The following is a 22,634-nucleotide window of genomic DNA, read 5'->3' as shown; positions in this document are numbered from 1 at the left end:
CAAGTCCATCAAATACTACACAATGAATACTGGCTAGAACAGGAAACCAGGATTCCTTAAATCTCTGCCAAAATTTTTTTAGCATTAAAAAGCTGGCATCATTTCCTACTCGCAGCTCTATGATTTTTTTTTTTTTTTTCTGCACATTTTCTCCTTTTCCTTTCCCTAGACAATACTTGCTGTTAAATAAACTCCCTTTGGTCAGGGACTTGCCAGCAGGTGTAATAGGAAGAAACGGAGCTGGTGCTCTCAATGCTAAACAGAAGCCATTGTGCTTTTCATTTTCTCAGCACATTAAGAAAAATGTTTGCTACCTATAGGAGTTGGAAATATTGTGAAACACATTTAGATCCGCATTAAGTCTTAATCCCTAAGTGAAAATGAAAATTGAATGCTCAATGTCTTTAATTCTTGATATGCTATTAAACAATATGAGACACACTTGCAAACTTCCGGCAAGTGGGATGATGGAGCAGGTACATCCTTTGCTTTCTCCATGTGTCTCTGATACTATCATTTAAGGAAGGCCTTTTCAAAATAATTTAAACACACACCAAACAGATAGTCCAATTTGCTGTTAAGCCTGTGGCAATCTACCTAAAGTTTTCTAAGTCTACTAAAGAAAAAAGGGGGAAGGCAAAGAATCCAGAGAGCATTTTCCTACATGACCCTTTTAGGCTTGTTTAGGGCAGGAAATGAAAAAAACCCACAAAGGTATCTAAGACAATGTAAAGTCTCTAATTCCAAGTTTGGGACCTTGACCATAGAAGATATGGAGACCTTGGGTATTAGAATTACAGAGCAGCTTTTTTAGAATGAACTAATAAGGACATTGTGATATAACTGAACACTGTGTAGTTAATTTAATATAACATATAATTATTATGACAAACCTGTAAGGAATCAACATCCAATGTTCTTAAAATGTTTGTCAGAAAATACTGACAAAAGAAAATCTAGGTGGGTTTATTAAAACAATACACATTCCTGGGCTGTGCCCCAGATCTACTGATTAATAATCTATAGGAGTGAAAGACTTTTACCAGTTGACCTGGTGATTCATAGGTATGTAAAAGTCTGAAAATCCTTGATCTACATTATATAGATACGGGATCTGAATTATAAAATCACTTGCCAGGAGTGACATGTTAGGAAATAGCAAAGTTGGCATTCAAATCTAGGTTTTATGTAATTTCAAGGTTTTCTCTACTATATTGTTCAGTATTGGGTGTACCAATAGGAATCAAAATGCATCTCTTTTGCCATTTATTTACGAAGAGACTGCACGTATGCCCATCAGCTCTCAGTGAGGTTGCTGATGATCACAGAATCCTGGAATTGAAAGAGATGCTCACATGATATTCCTTTCTTCCATACTACTGCTTCATTTCCAAAATACATCCAGAATAGTTGTTTTTCATTATTTTTTTTTAAATATTTGTTTGTTTGAGAGAGAGAGAGAGAGAGAGAGAGAGAGAGAGAAAGTGCACCAGCCGGAGGATGGGAGGAGAGGGAGAGGGAGAGACAGTCCTAAGCAGACTCCACGCTGAGCAGCAGGGCTGGATCCCTCGACCCTGAGATCATGACCCAAGTGGAAACCAAGAGTCAGATGCCCAACTGATTGTGCCACCTTGGTGCCCCAGTTTTTCATTATCCAATCACATAATATACTATGTTTTCAGTGGCTAAATCTTAGTTCATATACTTTTCATGAAAAGTTCACTTTTATATTTGATTGAAATCGTCTCCTTCTTATAGCTGTTTTCACCAATAACATCTGGTACTATCCTGAAGAGGAGCACTGAATAAGACTGCACTAAGACCTATTTCACATAGTTTTTCTCTTTTGAGAAATTAATTAAAACATACAATTCAAAAATATTTATTGAGGTTTTAAGTGAAAGGCATAGCTTTATATAAAAGAATGGAAAGTGATAATTATTGAGGACCTGCTATGTGTTCATGATAAACTAGGTGTTAAGCTAGACTATCTCACTGGAACCGTTAACAAATTATATAAGATAGGCCACATTTATCTCTCTTTTTTTAGAGGAGGAAAATGAGCCTTGAAGGGATTAAATACTCATGGTTACACATTAGGTAACTGGTTGAAACAGAAATGAAACCAATCAACATTATATACTGAATTTCCTCTTGAACCTTCCCCCTCAAGCTTTAGTAGACACACTGCATTTGTCACTGTTTAACTTAGCACTGTCATTCCTAGAATGGAATATGCTTTATCAGTCTAGACTGATAAGCAAAATCAGATAAGGGATTTATCTTCCTTATTCTGTATATAGCATCAGGATGTCTTGAAATCAACATTGCCACTTTGTGTAGTTGTTTCGCAAATGTCATCCCAGTTTAAGTCAGAGCTCATAGTCACTTGAAACTAATCCATTACAAGATAAATATACAAAAATTCATTGCATTTCTAAATACTAGCAATTAGCAATCTGGAAATGAAATTAAGAAGACTACTCCATTCATAATAACATCAGAACGAATTTTAAAATTAGGATAAAGAAAACAAAAGAAGTGCAAGCCTTGTACACTGAAAATCTACAAAATTTCCCTGAAGGAAATTTTAAAAGATATAAATAAATGGAAAGATGACCAACGTTTATAGAGTGGGAGAATTAATATTGTAAGAGGACATTTCTCTCCAAACTGATCTATAGGTTCAATGCAAATTCTCTCAAATTCCCAGCAGGTTTTTGTTTTTGTTTTTTAATTGTAATTGAAAAGCTAAACCTAACCTTAACAAGGAAATGGAATAAGAAAATGTAGAAAAATCTTTATATTCTTGGATTGGGTAAATATTTTTTAGATAAATCAAAATCATGATCAAGAAAGAAAAAGTGATAAACTGGACCTTACTGAAATTAAAAACTTTTTACACCGTTTAAGACTACTGGTTTGCCCTCTGAAAGTGAAAGTTGTCACTTTTACCTCAAAACAAGAAAAAACAAACTGGTAACCTACAATTTTCCTTACATCTGTCAGAGAATTGAGATCACCAGATAAATCATCACTCCAAAACTGGAAAGATAGGTAAATACACAGAATACAGACAAATTTAGCTGAAGTAGAAGCCTAGGGAGTCATTACCTTGTAGGAGCACTTAGAAATGTGAAATCTCAAAGGATTACTAAATGCCTCCCCTCCACCACACCATAACAGCATATGGAATGTGATTACAGTTAAAAGAACTACGAAGTTTATACTTTATGTTAAGAAGAGTCTAGGAAAACCTGAAAGACATCAGGGTGAAAAACATAGGAACATTAGCGGAAATGAAGGCCTCTGACATGTATGGATGAAGCATGCAGGAACCAGTCTAATTCCTAGCCAGATAACCTCATACCAAAGTTCTATCTACTTCAGTTCCCATTACCCAATACACTGCATCTGGCTTTCATTAAAATTTGGAGGCACTGAATGGAGAATGATGTCATCAAGATGGTAACATAGCTTGTTCCTGAGGTCAGTCCTCTTCACAGGGAGAACTAGCAACTATCCAGACAAGACACCATTGTAAAAATCCTAGAAGCCAGGATTGAGGTTGAAGTATGCTCAGGACTATAGAGACTGAGGACAGCATTAGAAAGTTATGATGAGTGGCTACACTCTGACCACATTGGCCCCTCTTCCAGGCCAGCACAAGGCTGCACCAAGAGGGCTCCCCTGGACTTACAGCTTCTGGGGGAGGGACAAAAAAAAAAAGAATCCAAGCTGAACATCCAGTTTCCCCAGCATTGCAGGATGATGCCTGGGAGGTCCCTCCAGTCTTGCTTCAGGGGAAATCACTGGTGTAGTATGTGGGGCTAGGGATCCAGTAGAAATGGAGAAGGGGGTATAATTTATGGTAACCAGCCTTCACGACTTGGCAGATTATAAACCTGCATGCTGCAAAGCCTAAGCAGATTCCAAGTGGCCGCTCTGCCCATCTACAATCCAAAAATTTTTTAAGACTTTATTTATTCATGAAAGGCACACAGAAAGAGTTAGAGACATAGGCAGAGGTAGAAGCAGGTTTTGTGCAGGGAGCCTGATGTGGGACTCGATCCCCGGACCCTGGGGTTACACCCTGAGCCAAAGGCAGACACTCAAACGTTGAGCCCCCCAAGCACCCCTATAGTCCAAATTGTATATGAAAAGAACATACCTCAACAAAATAACAAGCCCACAGATAATATTATACTCAATGGTGAGAAATTGAAAGCTATTTCTCTAAAATCAGGGACCAGAGAAGAGTGCCCGCTGTCACAACTCCTATTAACATATTACTGGAAGTCTTAGCCAGAGCAATCAGTAAGAAAAAGAAATAAGAAGCATCCAAATCAGACAAGAAGAAGTAAATTGTAGGTGCCATGAATACAAATGTAGGTGACAAAAGAAATTCTAAAGACTCCACCCCAAATTTGTGAAAGCTAAAAAACAAATTCTGTGAAGCTGTGGGATACAAAACCCACATATAAAAATCAATAGTCTTTCTATACTAACAATGGATTATCTGAAAAGAAAAGAAAAAAAAAAAAAAACAGTATTTTAATGCAATCCCCACCAAAATACCAGCAGCATTTTTCATAGAGCCAGAACAAACAATCCTAAAATTTATATGGAACTGCAAAATAGCCAAATTCTGAATAGCCAAAGCAATCTTTTCTTTTTTTTTTTTTTTAAAGATTTTGTTTATTCATGAGAGACACAGAGAGAGAGAGAGAGGCAGAGACACAGGCAGAGGGAGAAGCAGGCTCCCTCCCCACGGGGAACCCATGTGGGACTCGATCCCAGGACTCCAGGATCAGGCCCTGGGCTGAAGGCAGGCTTACGCTGAGCCACCCAGGCTGCCCTAGCCAAAGCAGTCTTGAAAAAGATAAATACCATATGATTTTACTTATGTGTGGAGTTTAAGAAACAAAACAGAGGAACATGATGAGCAGGGGAAAGAGAGGCAAACCAGGAAACAGACCCTTAAGACTATGAAGATCAAACTGAGGGTTAATGGAGGGGAAGTGGGCAGGGGAGATGGGTATCACGGAGGGCACTTGTGATGAATGTTGTATGTAAGTGATGAATCACTAAATTTTACATCTGAAACCAGTGTTACACTGTATGTCAACTAACTGGAATCTAGACAAAAACTTGAAAAAAACCCCACCCCATAACATGAGGGGGGAAAAGGAAATAAGGAGAACAATCTCATTTATAATAGCACCCTAACAATAAAGTGATTGGCAAGAAATTTAACCAAGGGTGTGACAGAGCTATATACTAGGTTATAAGATATTGATGAGAGAAATTGAAGAAGACACAAATAAATAGAAAGATATTCTGTTTTCTTGGGTTGGAAGAATGAATATTACTAAAATCTCCATGCTACCTATAGCCATCAATAGAGTCAATCCAATTCCTATCAAGATTCCAGTGGCATTTTTTACAGAAAAAGGAAAAACCATGCTAAAATTCATATGAAACTACAAAAGATTCCTAATGGCCAAAGCCATCTTGAGAAACAAGAACAAAGCTGAAGACATCACACTTTCTGATTTAAAACTCTGTTATGATAATAAAACCACTCACAAAAATTTCACAGCACTTACAAAAAAATAATTTGAAAAAGATTAAAGATTTAAATTAAAGCCTTAACCAGAGAACTCCTAGAAGAAAAATTAGGAAAAAAAAAAAAAAAAAAAAAGAAAAACAACAACAAACCTCTGATATTTGCCTTGGCAATAATTTCATGGCCAAGACATCAAAAGCACAAGCAAAAATTAACAAGGGGAACAGCATCAAACTAAAAAGCTTTGCACAGTAAAAGAACAATCAACAAACAAACAAAGAGGTAGCCTACAGAGTGGGAGGAAATATTTTCAAAGCAGTTACCTGGTAAGTGGCTAATATCCAATATATATACAGAACTTACGTAAGTCAATAGAAAAATCAAATAATTTTGATAGAAATGGATTAATCCATGATTATTGAGACCTCAACACTCTCTATCAATAACTGATAGATCACACAGACAGATAATCTGTAAGAATAGGATTGATCTGAGCGAGATCGTAAAATAACTGGATCTAATTGACATGTATAGAATATTTCATCAAAGGAGGGAATTTGCATTCTTCTCAAGGTCACATGGAATATTCACCAAGGTAGACTGCATTTGGGGCCAGAAAGCACACCTGCACAAATGTACAGTATGCCATCAGACTATAATGGAATAAAACTAGAAGTCACTTATAGGAAGATAACTAGTTGCTATACAGAACTCTATGCATGGTGCTCAACTATTCTGTAAACCTAACAACTGCATTAAAAAAATGTCTATTCGTTTTTAAAAGATGCCATTAAGAAAATAAAAAGATAAGAAGTATACTGGGAGAATCATTTTCAAATCATATATCTGGCAAAGGATTTATATCCAGAATATACAAGGAATCTTACTAATCAACATTAAGAAGGCAAACAACCCAACCAAAATATGGGGAAAATATTTGAATAGCTATTTCACCAAAGAAAATATATGAATTGCAAATAAGTATATGAAAATGTGTTCAATGTTATTAGCCATTAGGGGATTAAGAAGTAAATTTGCAATGAAATTTGACTTCATACTCACTAGAATTTACCTATGAAGCAAAAATTCAGACAATAAGAAATAGTGACAAAGGTGTGGAGAAACTGGAACTCCACACATTGCTGATTAGGTTGTAAATGCAAACACTGCATTTACAGTCCACACACCTTGGAAACCCATTTGCTTCTTTAAAAGTCAAGAAGGAATTCATCATATCCCATTCCATTTCTACTCTAGAGAAATTAAAACATATGTCCACACAACAATGTTTATGTGAATGTTCATAGTGTCGTTATTCATAAAACCAAAAAGTAGAAACAGCTCAAAAGGCATCAAATGATGAATGGATAACAAAAATGTGTTATAGTCATACAACTGATCCTATTCAGCAATAAAAAGAAAGAAACTACTGATTTATGTTATAACATGGATGAGCCTCAAGACTATTACACTGTGTGAAGGAAGTGAGATGCAAAATATTATATTATTATATGATGAAATATATAGAATTTATAAAAAGCCAAACCTATACAGATAGAAACTAGGTTAGTGTCTGTCTGGGCTAAGGCTGATAATGGACATTAACTGTAAAAAGGCTAGAGGGGGAACCCTGTGTGGCGTAGTGGTTTAGTGCCTGCCTTTGGCCCAGGGCGCGATCCTGGAGACCCGGGATCGAATCCCACGTCGGGCTCCCGGTGCATGTAGCCTGCTTCTCCCTCTGCCTATGTCTCTGCCTCTCTCTCTCTCTCTGTGTGACTATCATAAATAAATAAAAATTAAAAAAAAAAAAGGCTAGAGGATCTTATTTAGGGTGAGGGAGATGGAGATGTTCTAAAACTGGGCTGTGGTAATAGTTGCACAATTCAATACATTTCATGAATTACTGAAATATACACTTAAAAATGGTTTGGGGGGCACCTGGGTGGCTCAGTTGATTAAGTGCCTGACTAGGAGTTTCAGCTCAGGCTGTGATCTCATGGGTCACGCATGAGATTGAGCTGAATCCGGCTCCGCGTTCAGTGGGGAGTCTGCTTGAAGATTCTCTCCCTCTGCCTCTCGCCCGACTCACACATGTGCATGCTTTCTCCCTATCTCAATCTTTAAAATAAATAAATATGTCTTTAAAAAATGTTGATTTTTGTGGTATGCAAATTACACAACAGTTTTCTTTTTAAGTTATCATATTTTTCTTATAAATAAATTAGCTCTAATGTAAATTTTTGTTTATTCTAGTTATTAAGAGTGCATGAACTTCTTCCGTTTAGAAGTAGATGGACAAAAATTAACTTGAAATTTTTCCTCCTGTACTTTATCTGAGAACAATATAATTGCCACAATTGCTTAACATGAAAATCGGGGTCCATGTTATACTTTTGTCTTTGCTTTTGCATTTTCACTTGATGCAAGTCTAATGGATTTCTCATTTTAATATTCTGCTGATTTCTTTCTCTCAACTATTTCTGTCATTGTCTTCACTCAGGTCCCTATTTTATCATACTTCTATTATTTTTTAAAATGTCCTCATTTGGTAGTTTCTAGATTTTTGAGTTCCATGGAGTAGAAAACAAATTAGAAAAAAAAAAAATAAGAGTTAAACTGCCAACTATAATTCTGTCAAATAAGGCCAGTAACATCAAAGTTTACCTTAACAACTACCATGTACTTTCACTGTATAAAACTTAAGTCACACTGATTAATCTGATTAAAGAAAGCTCTTTCATAAAAGGCAAATGCCAATTTTTTCAAAACATATCCAAAGTATGCAGAATACAAATATAGAAAAATGACTGTATTGGTCAGTGTTCACCAGATAAAAAAATTAATAGGATATATACATACATATATAAGAGGGGACTTATCATGGGAATTGTTTCATGCGATTATGGAGGCTGAGATATGCCATGATATGCCCTATGTGAGCTGGAGAATCAGGAAAACCTGTGGTATAATTTGATCCAAATTTGAAGTACTGAGAACGAGGGGAGATGATGATGTAACTTCCAGCTGATACCAAAGTCCTGAGAACTTGGGGAAGGTGAGGGTTTGCTGCTGGGCTCAGTCCCAGAGTTGGAAGGCCCAAGAACCAAGAGCTCTGATGTCTGTGGGCAGAAGATGCATGTCCCAACTCAAAGAGAGAAAGATTCACACTTCTTCCACCATTTTGTTCTACGTGGGTCCTCAAGGGATTAGAGAATTCGCACCCAATCTTCTTACTTAGCCTATTGATTTAATGCTAATCTCTTCCAGGAACACCCTGTCAGACATACCCAGAAACAATGCTTTACCAGCTCTCTGAGCATGTTGATGCATAATCTTAGTGATCACAAATTCATGCCTTGGCTGTTTGGCACCCATACACATTACTTAATCTCCAAATGAAGACAATAAGGAGGCTGTAATTCTGTCTAATATAACTATCTTTCTTACCCTGGAAAATGCACTAATCCCTTTCCCAGACAAGGGTAAATTTACTTTGCAATTACTTTATGAAACTATGTTTGGATACCTCATTTGGACATTCAATTAAAGCCACCCAAATTGGGGCTGAGTCTGCAGCTGCTAAAGTCAAGTTGAAGGTATTTTCCTGTTGCTATATTAAAATGGAAACAACCACATTGCATGATATGAAACACAAATAAGAGTATTCTGGGTGATTTTAGACAAACTGAGTAACAACAGTTCTCATAAACCCAAAGATCCCCCTGCTTTCTTTCTGTAAGGCTGAAGAAGTCAGCAGGCCTGGTCCCAGCACTGGAGAATCCTGGAAAGGAACTATAGGAGTCTCCATGCTTAAAATTAATCATCCTCTGGTTACTGTAGCTTGGGGGTGTTGATGGTCCACTAGACTTCTCATGGAGAGAGAGCTCAGCAATGGATGAAATCACGTGACAACTTCCGGATCAATTCCACGGTCCTACATCAACCCTGGTTTTATATATCGTTACATAATAAACAAAAGATTTGGGGATGGATCTCTCCTACCCACTATCAAAGGAACACGGTCTTTCATATGACCATTATAGAGCCTAATTTAGACACTTCCCTCTTTAAAATGTAAATGTAACAGAGTAAGAGAAGCAGAAAACCCATTATTAAACAATATACTAAAGGTATCTAAACCAAAGTTTTTCAAATTATTGTTCACAAATCATCTGCCCCAGATTTACCTGGATTGGAAAGAGGGTTGCCGGGTCCATGTAAAAGAAATAATAATAAATAAATAAATAAATAAATAAATAAATAAATAAATAAATAAACAAACAACAAACAAATAAATAAATAAATTGGAGATTACATTTAGTCCTAGTCGTTTATAGTTTCCTTAAGAATTTCTTAGAATCTTACTTTTTAAAACCTCCTCACATGATTTTAATGCTCATTTTCATGTGAAATGCCCTGGAAGTGAAACTTGACTGCCTATTAGAATCACCTGGAGCAATTGAAAAAATAAATACAACTAACCTCTAGACCCCACATGCCGAGATGTTGAGTTAATTTTTCTGATGTTGGCTCCTGGCGTCAGTATTTTATAAGAACTCTCCAGGTGATGCTATTGTCAGGACAGCTAAGAACGGCAGGTCTAAAATTTGAAAATTGATGTTCACACCAGTTCCACTAATTCCTACTGCTCACATCTGGTCTATCTCACTCATCTATATTACTCTCACAGCCTTTAAATGTAATTGAATCTACAGCCTATGAATACTGAGCACTCTCTGCACTACAAAGTGTAGCTTTTTGGAAGTGCAAACTCCAAAGACTAAAATCTAGGCTGAGGTCGGGTTAGAGACAGAGCATTCTCCTGGGTGCAGGCAGAGACAGAGTTTTGAAGGGACCCAGGTTGGGACCTGCAACAACGTAGTCACTGCTCACGAGACTTGATGAAGGGAAAGGAATTATCAGGGACAGAAAAGAACAGTAATCATAGAAGGAGAGTGAAACAAACCAACACACACACAAATAAGCATATAAAAATATATCAAATAAAAACATTCTTAAAATTAACCCTATGGTCTCATAGCTTAATTGGACACAAACATTTGGAAACCTGAACTATTTAACCTTAATTCCAACCAAACTCTTTGGCTTGGGAACCCAGAGTCTTTCACATTTAAGTCTCAAATTGCCCTTTCAGGCATATATCCCACCACTGTCTGCACTCTATTCTCGTCCTTTTATTCTGATGGTTCACATGTCAGAGACCTATCTGTCTTTAGCAAAATGTTCCTTCCTGCAGAGAACCTGGACTTCTTTATTTAGAGGTACATTGTAGAGATTTTCGTTTCTACTTATCATTAATTTTATTATGTTCTAAATTGGTACATGTTTAAACACACAAAGATTTGAAGGTGGAATTGTTGAGAAATTCATATTTCTAAATTCTCTTTGGCAGCCAATACAAGAAAAAGAGACAGACTTCGTTAATATATGCGTCTTTTCTACCTTATTTTCTTTGCTGTAGTCTGATGTCTTTTCATTCATGAACAGCTTTAGCAGATACTTTTCATTCTGTCAAACAGGTTAAAGCCTAACTTTGAATCTACTCAACCCGGTTGTCGTCTGCTGTTTCTCATCTCCAGACATTATAGATCTGTAATTGTGCCAAAGTTCCATAATTGAAATTTCATTACATTATTATGAGAAATAAAAAAGGGCACAATTATATATTTCCTATTATCACTTGAAGGTAAAGAATCTGTCTTCAATGTGATGTCTCTATGATGCTGGGTTTATTTTATTTATAGGGAGAAGACGATTGAATCACATCCTTTGGGGTTTCGTTTTTGTTTTAAATATTTTAACAGGGATCCCTGGGTGGCTCAGTGGTTTAGCTCCTGCCTTCAGGCCCAGGGCGTGATACTGAAGTTCCAGGATCGATTCCCGCATCGGGCTCCCTGCGTGGAGCCTGCTTCTCGCTCTGCCTGTGTCTCTGCCTCTCTCTCTGTGTCTCTCATGAATAAAAATAAAATCTTTAATAATAATAATAATAATAATAATAAATATTTTAACAGCTTTCTGTCACGTGGTAGTGGGAATGAGCACATTGCTGAGCATGTGCTCACCTCTTGCCACTCTGACCACTCAACTTCTAGTACTCCTAAGAGTCTGGTTACATTTCCTAACAGGACACCTACTTCACTGACAGCCAAAAAATATTTGCTTTTTCAAATTTTAAAGTACAATGTTTAGATAGTAGATATCACATACAGAAAGTTTCATGGGGGCATGAACTAGAATTGTTAAAGTGTTTATGTTCTTATTTTCAAGTTGAACACTGTGAAAACCATTTTAAGTTATTCTTACCTTTTGAGAATTGCACTCGGTGGTGCTCGGATTTTCTTCCCTTGTTGTCTCAATTTGAAAGCTCTCATTCCTTCCAGGAAAGGTTTGCGGAGGCTAGAGAAAAAGAGAGAGAGAGAGAGAGAGAGAAATAAGTTCAACAAATAGATCCGTGTGACTATTGTAAAATAAGTTACAATGGCAATATCACCCTCAAGGAAAATGAATAAAACAGCAATTTGTATATATCAGAGGCTTTCAAAATTGTACATACAAATTCTTAACTTCGAAAGTAAGCAAAATAGGTTCTGTTCCATTTTGCATTGATGAGGTCCAAAAGGCATTATGTTCCTACTGGAAATATTTCTTGCATAATAAGCTTTATTTTAATGTTACTATTTCCACAAAAAGCGAAAAATTTTGTCTTTTCCATATTTTAACTCCAAGTATATCTGAGAAATATAAGTGCACCCTTCATATTTGCAATAAAAAGGAAAATGCTTCGTAACAGCTCACTGTAATTTACAGAGGATTACATTTACTTCAATGCTTTACTAACTAATCAAGTACTGCTTCCTATCGCTAAAAATCTTAAATATTATTCTAAAATTAATCTCTTTAGGAAAACTAAATAATTTTAAAAAGATTTTATTCATTTGAGGAAGCAGGGAGGGCGGGGGCAGGGGGGCGAGGGAAAAGCAGATTCCCTGCTGAGCAGGGAGCCTGATGCTGGGATCCACCCCAGGACCCAAGAATCATGACCTGAGCTGAAGTCAGATGCCTCACTGACTGAGCCACCCAGGTGCCCCTAAAACATTTTTTTTAAAAGGCAACTTTTCAGGTTCTCACCATGGAAGGCTATGCATAATTAATGTCTGTAAATATCCCTTTAGGCTGGTCTAAGATTATGCGCTGGAATGTGTGCTTCTTGGGCAAAGCTGATTTGAATATGCTGTTAGGTTCACCAATCTGTGAGGCTGCTATTGTAGGACAGACAAAAACTAAACTCAGGGAATGCTAATATGATTGGTCCGAAACTGTGATCTTAGTGGATCACAGAGGAGGAAGAAAAGGGGCTTCTAAGCATTGGGGACCCAGGAAGACAAAGTCAAAGTTATGGTCTGATCAAAGTATCCAAACCCACTCAGATTTTCTCTGTGCTACTTTCACACACACTGACCCAGTTTTCCATAGGCAGTCACATTTGTTCGCAGTGGAACATTCTTCCAAAATAATACTTTGATAAAAATAAAAACCAAAGATACTTCATAAAACTAGTAGAATATTAAATGTAAAAAAAAATCAATAAAACTAGTAGCATATTAGAGAATTAAATAGAAAATAAAACACTTGAGTTGACTACTATAGTCCCTATATTGAGTTACCCACATTCTGGGCTTTACATATAATAATCAATAAGCAAACAAATAAGTAAATAAGTTCTTCTTCCTTTATGCTTAAAGAAATTCAGCTTCATTGTATGAGTTCCAGAAGGCAACCCCCCCCCTTTTAGTCTCTCTTTCTCTCCTCTTCTTCCTTGTTGAAGACTGCTATCTTCTGATCTCCCCCTCTGTACCTTCCATAAGAATAAGAAGTGTAAACAGGAAAATAAAATGTCTTTGGATAAGCCAGTACTCTGTATTAGATATTGTTGGTGGCTATAAAGATGATAAAGGTGTTGTTTTTGTCTTCATAGGATTTATATAATCTGATTTTTATTCACATGAATAGTCCTAAGATAAAGCAGATTAATAAAAGAGGGGACCAAAAAAAAACTGTATATATTTGGAGAGAATGGAAGTCAAATCCATTTGGGATCATAATAAAAGGAATAGTGGAAAGGGCAAGCTTTAAAATGGACCTCTGAGTGATTAAGGGACAAGAATGAGGGACAGCATTCCAGGTGAAGGGAACAGTATAAGCAAAGATCTGTAGGAGGAAGATTCAGCTGTTTTTCTGCAGTAGAGTTAGCATGAGAAAAATGCTCAAGAAAAATGCTACAAGGGAGGGAAGAAATTCCAAAATTGAGTAGCAAATATGTATTTAAATTTAGTAGCCATAAGAGAGTCCATTGGGTCTTTTAATGCAGGCATATGACATGGCTATGGCCTTTGTTAGGGTGAGATAGTAGCAATACAAAGGCAAAAATGGAACAGAAGAAAATTAGGGTGTGGAAACCAAGAAAGAAGCAATGTACATTGATCAAGTAGATGGTAACAAAGCCTGAACTGAAGTATTAAGCATCTGCCTTTGGCTCAGGACATGATCCTAGAGACTCAGGATCGAGTCCCACGTCGGGCTCCCTGCATAGAGCCTGCTTCTCCCTCTGCCTGTGTCTCTGCCTCTCTCTCTGTATCTCTCATGAATAAATAAATAAAATCTTTAAAAATAAAAATAATAAGGATCCCTGGGTGGTGCAGTGGTTTAGCGCCTGTCTTTGGCCCAGGGCGCGATCCTGGAGACCCGGGATCGAATCCCACGTCGGGCTCCCGGTGCATGGAGCCTGCTTCTCCCTCTGCCTGTGTCTCTGCCTCTCTCTCTCTCTCTCTCTGTGACTATCATAAATAAATAAAAATTTAAAAAAACACTTTAATTCTGGCAGTTGAAAAGAGATTGCTCTTTGTTGAGAGCAAAGATTAGAACCTACGAAATCAAAAAAAATTCTGTAGTAATAGAGAAACATGGAGAAAAGTTAGGTTTGTAGCAGAGAGGGTTACCTGTGTGTGGCTAACAGAGAGTTTAAAGCACTTAGGACTTAGACAGACACTATTCAGCAGCAGTGTTAAATGGATTAACATGACTCAAAACAGCCATTCCGTCTAGCTAAAACCTACTGGACTTCCTATAACCCACAAATTACAGATAATTTGAAGAAATAGGTTAAAAAATGCAGGGGGAATACATAAATGCTAATAGGGAAGGAAAGTCTCTCCCGGCCATTACAGCAAGAACCACAACTACCAAAAGATATAGAGGCAAGGAATAATCGTAGTGTATTTTGTTTCCGTTGAGCAATCAAAGTATTGGCTAAATAGTCCTAACATAACTTTGAAAATTCATTTACTGTATAATAGCATTAAAGGAAAATGAAATATAAAATCCATCACTCTGGCGATAGCTATTTTTGTTTCTCAGTGTCGTCTTTCAACCTTTGTCCATACCTACATGCATGGATATTTACACAGTCACAATTATAGTGCTCGTGACGGCCTTAATTCTATTTTTATACACATATATATGCTTTATCTACCTAAAGGTAAGTGTAAGGCTGTAACTATCCTTTACACGTCTAAATAATATTTCATAGCGTGCACTTGCAAAAATGTGTATTTCAGGTAAAGACATCGGTGGTTCTGAATTTTAGGTTATAATGTGGTGAGGAGTATCAATCTTCGTGGTACCAGTCTGCGAGATAGCTCATTATCACACTAGTCATCGGGTTTAAACGTTGACTCTCTTTATAAGCTAGAAACCCATGAAGGGAGGATATCATGCCTTATTCATTGTTGCATCCTTTGAAGCTAGTACCTATTTTGTACTCAGTAAGTTTTGGTTTTCTTTTCATCGTTTATTTAAAATATATTTCTCATGACTAAAGGAAAATAAGAATTAAGGATCAAAACTAAATCAAGAGGAATGGAGATATTTATGGTTAAAGAAATCTTTCCAAAATAGGACACTTTGAATTACTTCTAGCAGCGTGAGTCAACATTAATTGGGCATCCACTCTGAAGTAGTGTGTTTGGAACTGATATCAAGCATTAAAAAACATGCTTCTTGATCTCAGAGAGCTACCATTTGTTCTTCATTAATTGTCATCATAGCTTCTACCTTCCTAATAGCTCCTGATTTCATTCTGGATTTCGTTCCTCTTTCATGGTATGGTGTTTCCAAAGTGCTGTTTTATGTGTCAACTTCCCTGACCGACCCAATATATTGGCACGTGACCCAAGTTAGGTCATGAAACTTCCATTCTTAGAATTTAATTTTTTAAAATATTTTATTTATTTATTCATGAGACACACACACACAGAGAGAGAGAGAGAGAGAGAGAGAGAGAGAGACAAGCAGAGGAAGAAGCAGGCTCCATGCAGTAAGCCCGATGTGGGACTTGATCCCGGGACTCCAGGATCACACCCTGGGCCAAAGGCAGGCTCTAAACCGCTGAGCCACCCAGGCGTCCCAGAATTTAATTTTGATTATATTAAAAGGAGGCCATAAATGATTACGTACATTAATTCCAGTAGGGTGCCTTGTCCAAGTTGTTTCTACGGTAAGACTGTTCCTTATGGTTCATACACCCAGTCTTATGAAGCAGCCTTTGTTTCTGCCCATTCCCAGACGCCTTACTTCTATCTTTTCCTTGGTATTGTGAGCTCTGTTTTAAATTGACAGAACATTTATTGATGTTCTATCAATAAAGCTGCTTCATTTAATCTGGTAAGCGTCAATGTTGGTTGCACAGAATTACAGAGACCTGGATGACACAGGGAGTCAAATCAATAACATAAAACTGATAGCACAACGTAAGGGCTGACGTACAGGTTTACCACGGAACTAACAGGAAGGAAACACAACCCACCTAGAGAGGCTCATAGGAATAATAACAGGTTCACCAATGATGGAGATTACCTTTTAGGGTAGATTTTAAATATCTTTCTAAAATATAAATATGTAGCATATTAATAAAATTTAATGTTTGATATTTTTTTCATGCAAGTAATGTACATTTGTGAAAATGCCCCCAGATTCTGGTGGTAAGGCTGAGACAAGGAATATGTCCAAAATAAAAGGCTTGCTTTCTCTTTCTTTCTTTCTTTCTTTCTTTCTTTCTTTCTTCTTTTCCCCCTTCTTCTTCTTCTTTCTTTTTCTGTTTATTTCGTGGAGGAGGAGGGTCTATTTTATTTGATGACGTGTCTCTGTGTTCATTTATTGATGGTCTTGTTCTTTTCTTTGGTCTTTTTATTTCTTTCTTCTTTCTTTTTTCTTTTTTTCCCTTTTTTTCCTTCCTTCCTTCCTCCCTTCTTTTCTTCCTACCTAGTTACCTACCTACCTACCTACCTACCTGTCTGTTTTCGTGGGCTTTTGCTACTTTGGACAGATGATAAAAACAGCTTCATTAACTGTTAAATTTAGAAAAAGTGGAGGGAAAAGAATGACAGTGTAATTTTTCTCTTCCATAAGTTTGCCATCGCTACCCTTGTGTTCACATATTAATAAACCGGGGTGCCTGGTTTGCCAACGTCTATATCAAAACTGAAGTTATCTCCATTTTGCTTCAGGAAAAAAAAACACATATATTAATTACTTTCAACAACTGGAGGAAATGATACATTGCTTCACCAGCGTGAGCAACAAAATCTAAAAAGTTAAATTACTTTAAATACAAAAATGTAGTATTGAGGAACTTACATTAAATATAATATATATACTGGGCAGCCTGGGTGGCTCAGCAGTTTAGCGCCACCTTCAGCCCAGGGCGTGATCCTGGAGTCCCGGGATCGAGTCCCACATCAGGCTCCCTGCATGGAGCCTGCTTCTCCCTCTGCCTGTGTCTCTGCCTCTCTCTCTCTCTGTGTCTCTCATGAATAAGTAAATAAAATATTTAAAAATAAATAAATACATATAATACATATAAACGTTTGTCATCAGTGAGATGCCTCTTTGGAAAGTAGCCTTGTTAAATATGATGAATTAGTACAGAATGGGAACTGACTTTAGGGAAAGATAATATATTTTTGGACTTAAGAAATGAGGTTTCAGATTCTGGATTAGCACATAAATAAATTGGGGACTTGGAAAATGCATATAACTTTGGAGGGTTTCTGTTTTCTGCTGCGTTGCTAAATTAGGTCAAGAACACCTAAACTGCAGCATGGTTTTGTTTTGTTTTGTTGGTTGTCTTTTTTTTTTTTTTTTTTTTACTTTATATTTATAGAACAATTTTGTGTTCACAACAAAATTGAGGGAGAGGCATAAAGATTTTTCATATAGCCCCAGTCCTTCACATGCACAGCCTCCCCATTATCAACATCCCACACCAGGTTACTACAAATGTTATCAGAGATGGACCTGCATCAACACATCATTGTCATCTAGTGCTCACAGTTTTCACTCGGGTTCACTCTTGGGTTTGGAATAATGTATAAGAACACATATCCATCATTAAATGATCAGAATATTTTTCATGGCTCCTAAAAATCTTCTGGGTTCTTCCTATTCATCCCTACCTTCCTCAACCCTGGACACCACTGTTCTTTTAAGATTTTCCACAGATTTTCCTTTTCTAGAGTGTCCTATATTGAAACCATACAGTATGTAGCTATTTCAGATTGATTTCTTTCACTTAGTAATATGCATCTAGGTTTCCTCCATGTCTTTTCACGTCTTAATAGCTCATTTCTTTTTAGTGTTGATTAACATTCCATTGTCTGGAGGTACCAGAGTCCAAACCAGGTGACTTCACTCGTGATTTTGAGAAATGGTTAATGACTCATTAATACCAATTTTTCTCAAACTCTCCCTAAAAATAGAAGAAGAGAAAATCCTTCCAAACTCATTTCACAAGGCCAGCATCATCCTGCTACCAAAATCAGACAGGTACACTGCAAGAAAAGAAACTTGCAGAACAATATCCCTGATAAACATGGATGCAAGAATTCTCGACAGAATATTAGCGAATCAAATTCAAAAATACACTAAAAAGATCATATGCCATAGTGAGATTTCTTCTAGTGATGCACGATGGTTCAATATCTGCAAATCAGTGTGATAAATGACATTAACAAAATGAAGGATAAAAATCATAGAATCATCTCAGTAGATGCACAAGAAACATTTGTAAAACTCTCCACCCATTTACTTTCCAGAAACTCTCAACAAAGTGGGGAGAGAGGAAATGTACCTAAACATAATAAAGACCATATATGACAAACACAGAGCCAATATCATATTCAATGGTAAAAAGCTAAAAGCTTTTCCTCTAAAATTAGGAGCAAGAGAACAAAATCCACTCTTGCCATTTTTACTCAATATAGCTTTGTAAGTTCTAGCCAGAGCAGGTAGGCAAGAAAAAGTAAATAAAAGGAATCCAAACAGAAAGGAAGAAGTAAACTTGCCTCTGTTCACAGAAGACATGATACTATATATGGAAAACCAAAAGGACTGCTCCAAAAACCTTTTAGAATTAATAAGACATTCTGGATAGTAAATGAATCCAGTAATGTTGCGGGATATAAAAACAATATACAAAAATCTATTATGTTTCTATACACTAATAACAAGTTATCAAAAAGAGAAATTAAGAGAATGATCTTAGTTACGAAAGCATTACCAATTATAAAATGCTCAGAAATAAACTTAAACAAGGAGATGAAAGACACTGAAAACTATGACATCAATGAAAAAAAGTTGTAGAACATACAAATAAATAGATAAATATGTCATGCTCGTGAATTGGAAGACTCGGTATTGTTAAAATGTCCAGATGACCCAAAGAAATCTACAGGTTCAGTGCAACCCTTATCAAAATTTTAATGGCATTTTTCCTAGAAATAGGTTGAATAATTCTAAAACTCATGTGGAACCACAAAAGACCCCATATAGCCAATGCCATCTTGACCAAGAACAAAGTTCAAGGCATCAGGCCTCCTGATTTCAAACTATATCATAAAACTATAGTAATCAAAGAAGCATGGTATTGGTACAAATACAGAGACACATGGATTAATGGAACAGGATAGAGAGCTAAGAAATATACCTGCACCTATATGTTCAATTAATTAATGATACAGAAGCCAAGGATATACGATGGAGAAAAGACAATCTTTTCAAAAAATGGTGGTGGAAAACTGAACAGCTACATGCAAAAGAATAAAACTGGACCACTCTCTTACACCATACACCATTCAAAATGGATTAAAATATTGAATATAAGACCTGTGACTATAAAATTCCTAGAAGAAAATGCGGGTGGTAAGCTCCTTGACATTGGTTGCGGAGATGATATGACACCAAAAGCAAAGGCAACAAAAGCAAAAGTAAATAAATGAGGTTATGGCAAACTAGAAAGCTTCTTCACAGCTAAAGGAACCATTACCAAAATGAAAAGACAATGTTCTGAGTGGTAAAGAAATATTTTCAAATCATATATAAATATCAACAGGTACTTGAAAAGATGCTCATCATTATTAATCATAAGGGAAATGCAAACCAAAACTATAATGACATATCACCTCACATTTGTTAGAAAGGCCATTATCAAAAAGCTAAGAAATAAAAAACGTTGGTGGTGCAAAGGGCACTGACCACTCCCCACCCTGCACTGTCACTAGGAATGTAAATTGGTGTAGACATTATGGGAAACAGTACGAAATTTTCTCAAAAAATGAAAAATAGAACTATCAAATAATCCAAGTCTGGGTATTTCTCTGAAGAAAACAAAAGTACTAACTTGAAATGATATATATACCCCCATGTTCATTGCAGCATTCTTTACAATAGCCAAGACATAGAAACAACTTAAATGTCCAACTATAGATAAATGGATAAAGATGGAAATAGAATATTATCATATATATAATATATATATAATATTATTCAGCCATAAATAGAATGAAATTTTGCCATTTGCAGTGACATGGTTGGGCCTTGAGAATATTACGTTTGTAACACAAGTCACACAGAAAAAGAGAAGCACTATGTTCTCACTAAAAGCAAAATACGAAAAATATAACCAAGAAATAAGTTCACAGATCCCGAGAACAGATTGGCGATTGCCAGAGGTGGGGATTGGGTGGTGGGCAAAATGGGTAAAGGGGGTCAAATATACATTTTCAGTTATAAAATAAAAAAGTTATGAGTCTTTAATGTACAACATGGTGACTACAGTCAATAATAGTGCATTGCATAATTTGAAAGTGGCTGAGAATAACTCTTCAAAGTTCTCATCACAAGAAAAAATGATTTTGTAACTTTGTATGGTGACAGATGTTAACTAGAAATTATTGCTGCGATCCTTTTGCAACATATACAAATATCAAATCATTATGTTGTATAAGTGAAACTAATATAACGTTCTCTGTCAATTATGCCTCAGTAAAAGAAAAAGTGAAAAACCAAGAGGGAAATGGGTACAAGCAGCAATGTGGGTCATGGCATACCACTGAAACTATATTTATTTTCTAATCGTAAACCGTGATATTTGTAACTTTTTAAATTATAGATTGAAAACAAACTGTATCATTTAGCTAAAAATGAAAACAATGACAGATTTTTCTACTTAATAGGCTATCTGGTATACAATGGAGCCCCACAAAAATATATGTTACGTCCAATGGCAAAACAAATACCATCCTTATATGGTAAAGGATGTGATGAAATTAAGGATGAAATTAAGGGAAGAGGAAATTACCTGGTGTCTTAGTCCAATTAGGTTGTCATAACATAATACCATAAACTGGGGGGCCTAAACAACAGAATATTTTCTCATAATTCCTGAGGCTGAAAATTCTCAGATCAGATTTAGCAGAGTTTGGTGTTGAAGGTTCTCTTCTGGGATCCCTGGGTGGTGCAGCGGTTTGGCGCCTGCCTTTGGCCCAGGGCGCGATCCTGGAGACCCGGCATCGAATCCCACGTCGGGCTCCCAGTGCATGGGGCCTGCTTCTCCCTCTGCCTGTGTCTCTGCCTCTCTCTCTCTCTCTCTCTCTCTCTCTGTGACTATCATAAATAAATAAATAATTTAAAAAAAAAGATTTTGAAGGTTCTCTTCTTTTCTTGGAGATGAAAGTAGAGACAAGAGACTTAGGAATATTCACACAACCACCAGAAAGTGAAAGACGCATGCAGGGAGTCTATTTTCCCCCTAAAACTCCCAGAGAGAGTATGGTATTGTGAAATTTCAGATTTCAAGTCTCTAGACATGTGAGAAAATAAATTTCTGTTATTTTAAACCATCACATTATTCTTTGTGATGTGTTACAGTAGCCACAGGAAACTGAACAAATACCTCTTACAGCAATTTAGAAATGTGTTAGATACTCATTTTCCTAGCACTTGAATATGTTCCGTAATTCTATCCAAGGCAAAATAGTTTTACATTTCCTCAGTAGTATATCCAAGGTTCTCTTCTCTTGCGAGAGGGAGGGAGGGAGTGAGAGGAGAGGAGAGGAGAGAGGAGAGGAGAGAGGCGAGGAGGGAGAGGACGAGGAGAAGAGCAGCTGAGAGCGACGAGGATCGGAAGACCTTTTATCTCTTTTGTCTTTTTTGTCTTTCTTTTTTTTCTTTGCTTCTTTTTTCTTTTCTGTTTCTTGTGTCTTTTTTTTCTTTTCTTCTTTTTTTTCTTTCTTTCTCTTTTTTTTCTCTTCTTTCTTCTCTTTCTCTCTCTCTTTCTTTTCTTTTTTTAAAGTTTTATTTATTTATTTGACAGAGAGAGAGAGAGAGAGAGAGGAGAGAGAGCATGAGCAGGGGGAGGAACAGAGGGAAAAGCAGACTCTGCTGAGCAGGGAGCCTGATGCGGGGCTTGATCCCAGAACGCCTGGATTATGACCTGAGCTGACCTGGGCAAACGCTTACCCAAATGAGCCACCCATGTGCTCCTCTCTTTTCTTCTCTGATGAAAAAATCCCAAAGCCTAAACCTTTGAAATAGCACTGAGAACCTATCTTAAAGATAAAAACTATTAAAGAAACTTTTGTAAATGGGTGAAATGAGCATCCTTAGCAGTGCGCTTGTCAAAGAAAGAATTCCAAAGTAAATGGCACATCTT

General features: G+C 36.7%; 1 protein-coding gene across 1 annotated transcript in view; it reads right to left on the bottom strand.

Annotated features, from left to right (window-relative positions):
- LUZP2 (leucine zipper protein 2) overlaps positions 1 to 22,634 on the bottom strand; it is a 551,161-nt gene that overhangs the window by 17,029 nt on the left and 511,498 nt on the right. The window contains exon 10 of the mRNA XM_038568129.1: positions 11,894 to 11,986. Within this exon, the coding sequence (XP_038424057.1) occupies positions 11,894 to 11,986 (93 nt within the window). The remainder of the gene's footprint in view (positions 1 to 11,893; positions 11,987 to 22,634) is intronic.

The sequence above is a fragment of the Canis lupus genome, chromosome 21, assembly GCF_011100685.1.
Source record: "Canis lupus familiaris isolate Mischka breed German Shepherd chromosome 21, alternate assembly UU_Cfam_GSD_1.0, whole genome shotgun sequence".
NCBI classification, from domain to species: domain Eukaryota; kingdom Metazoa; phylum Chordata; class Mammalia; order Carnivora; family Canidae; genus Canis; species Canis lupus.
This window is presented reverse-complemented; position numbering and strand designations above follow the sequence as displayed.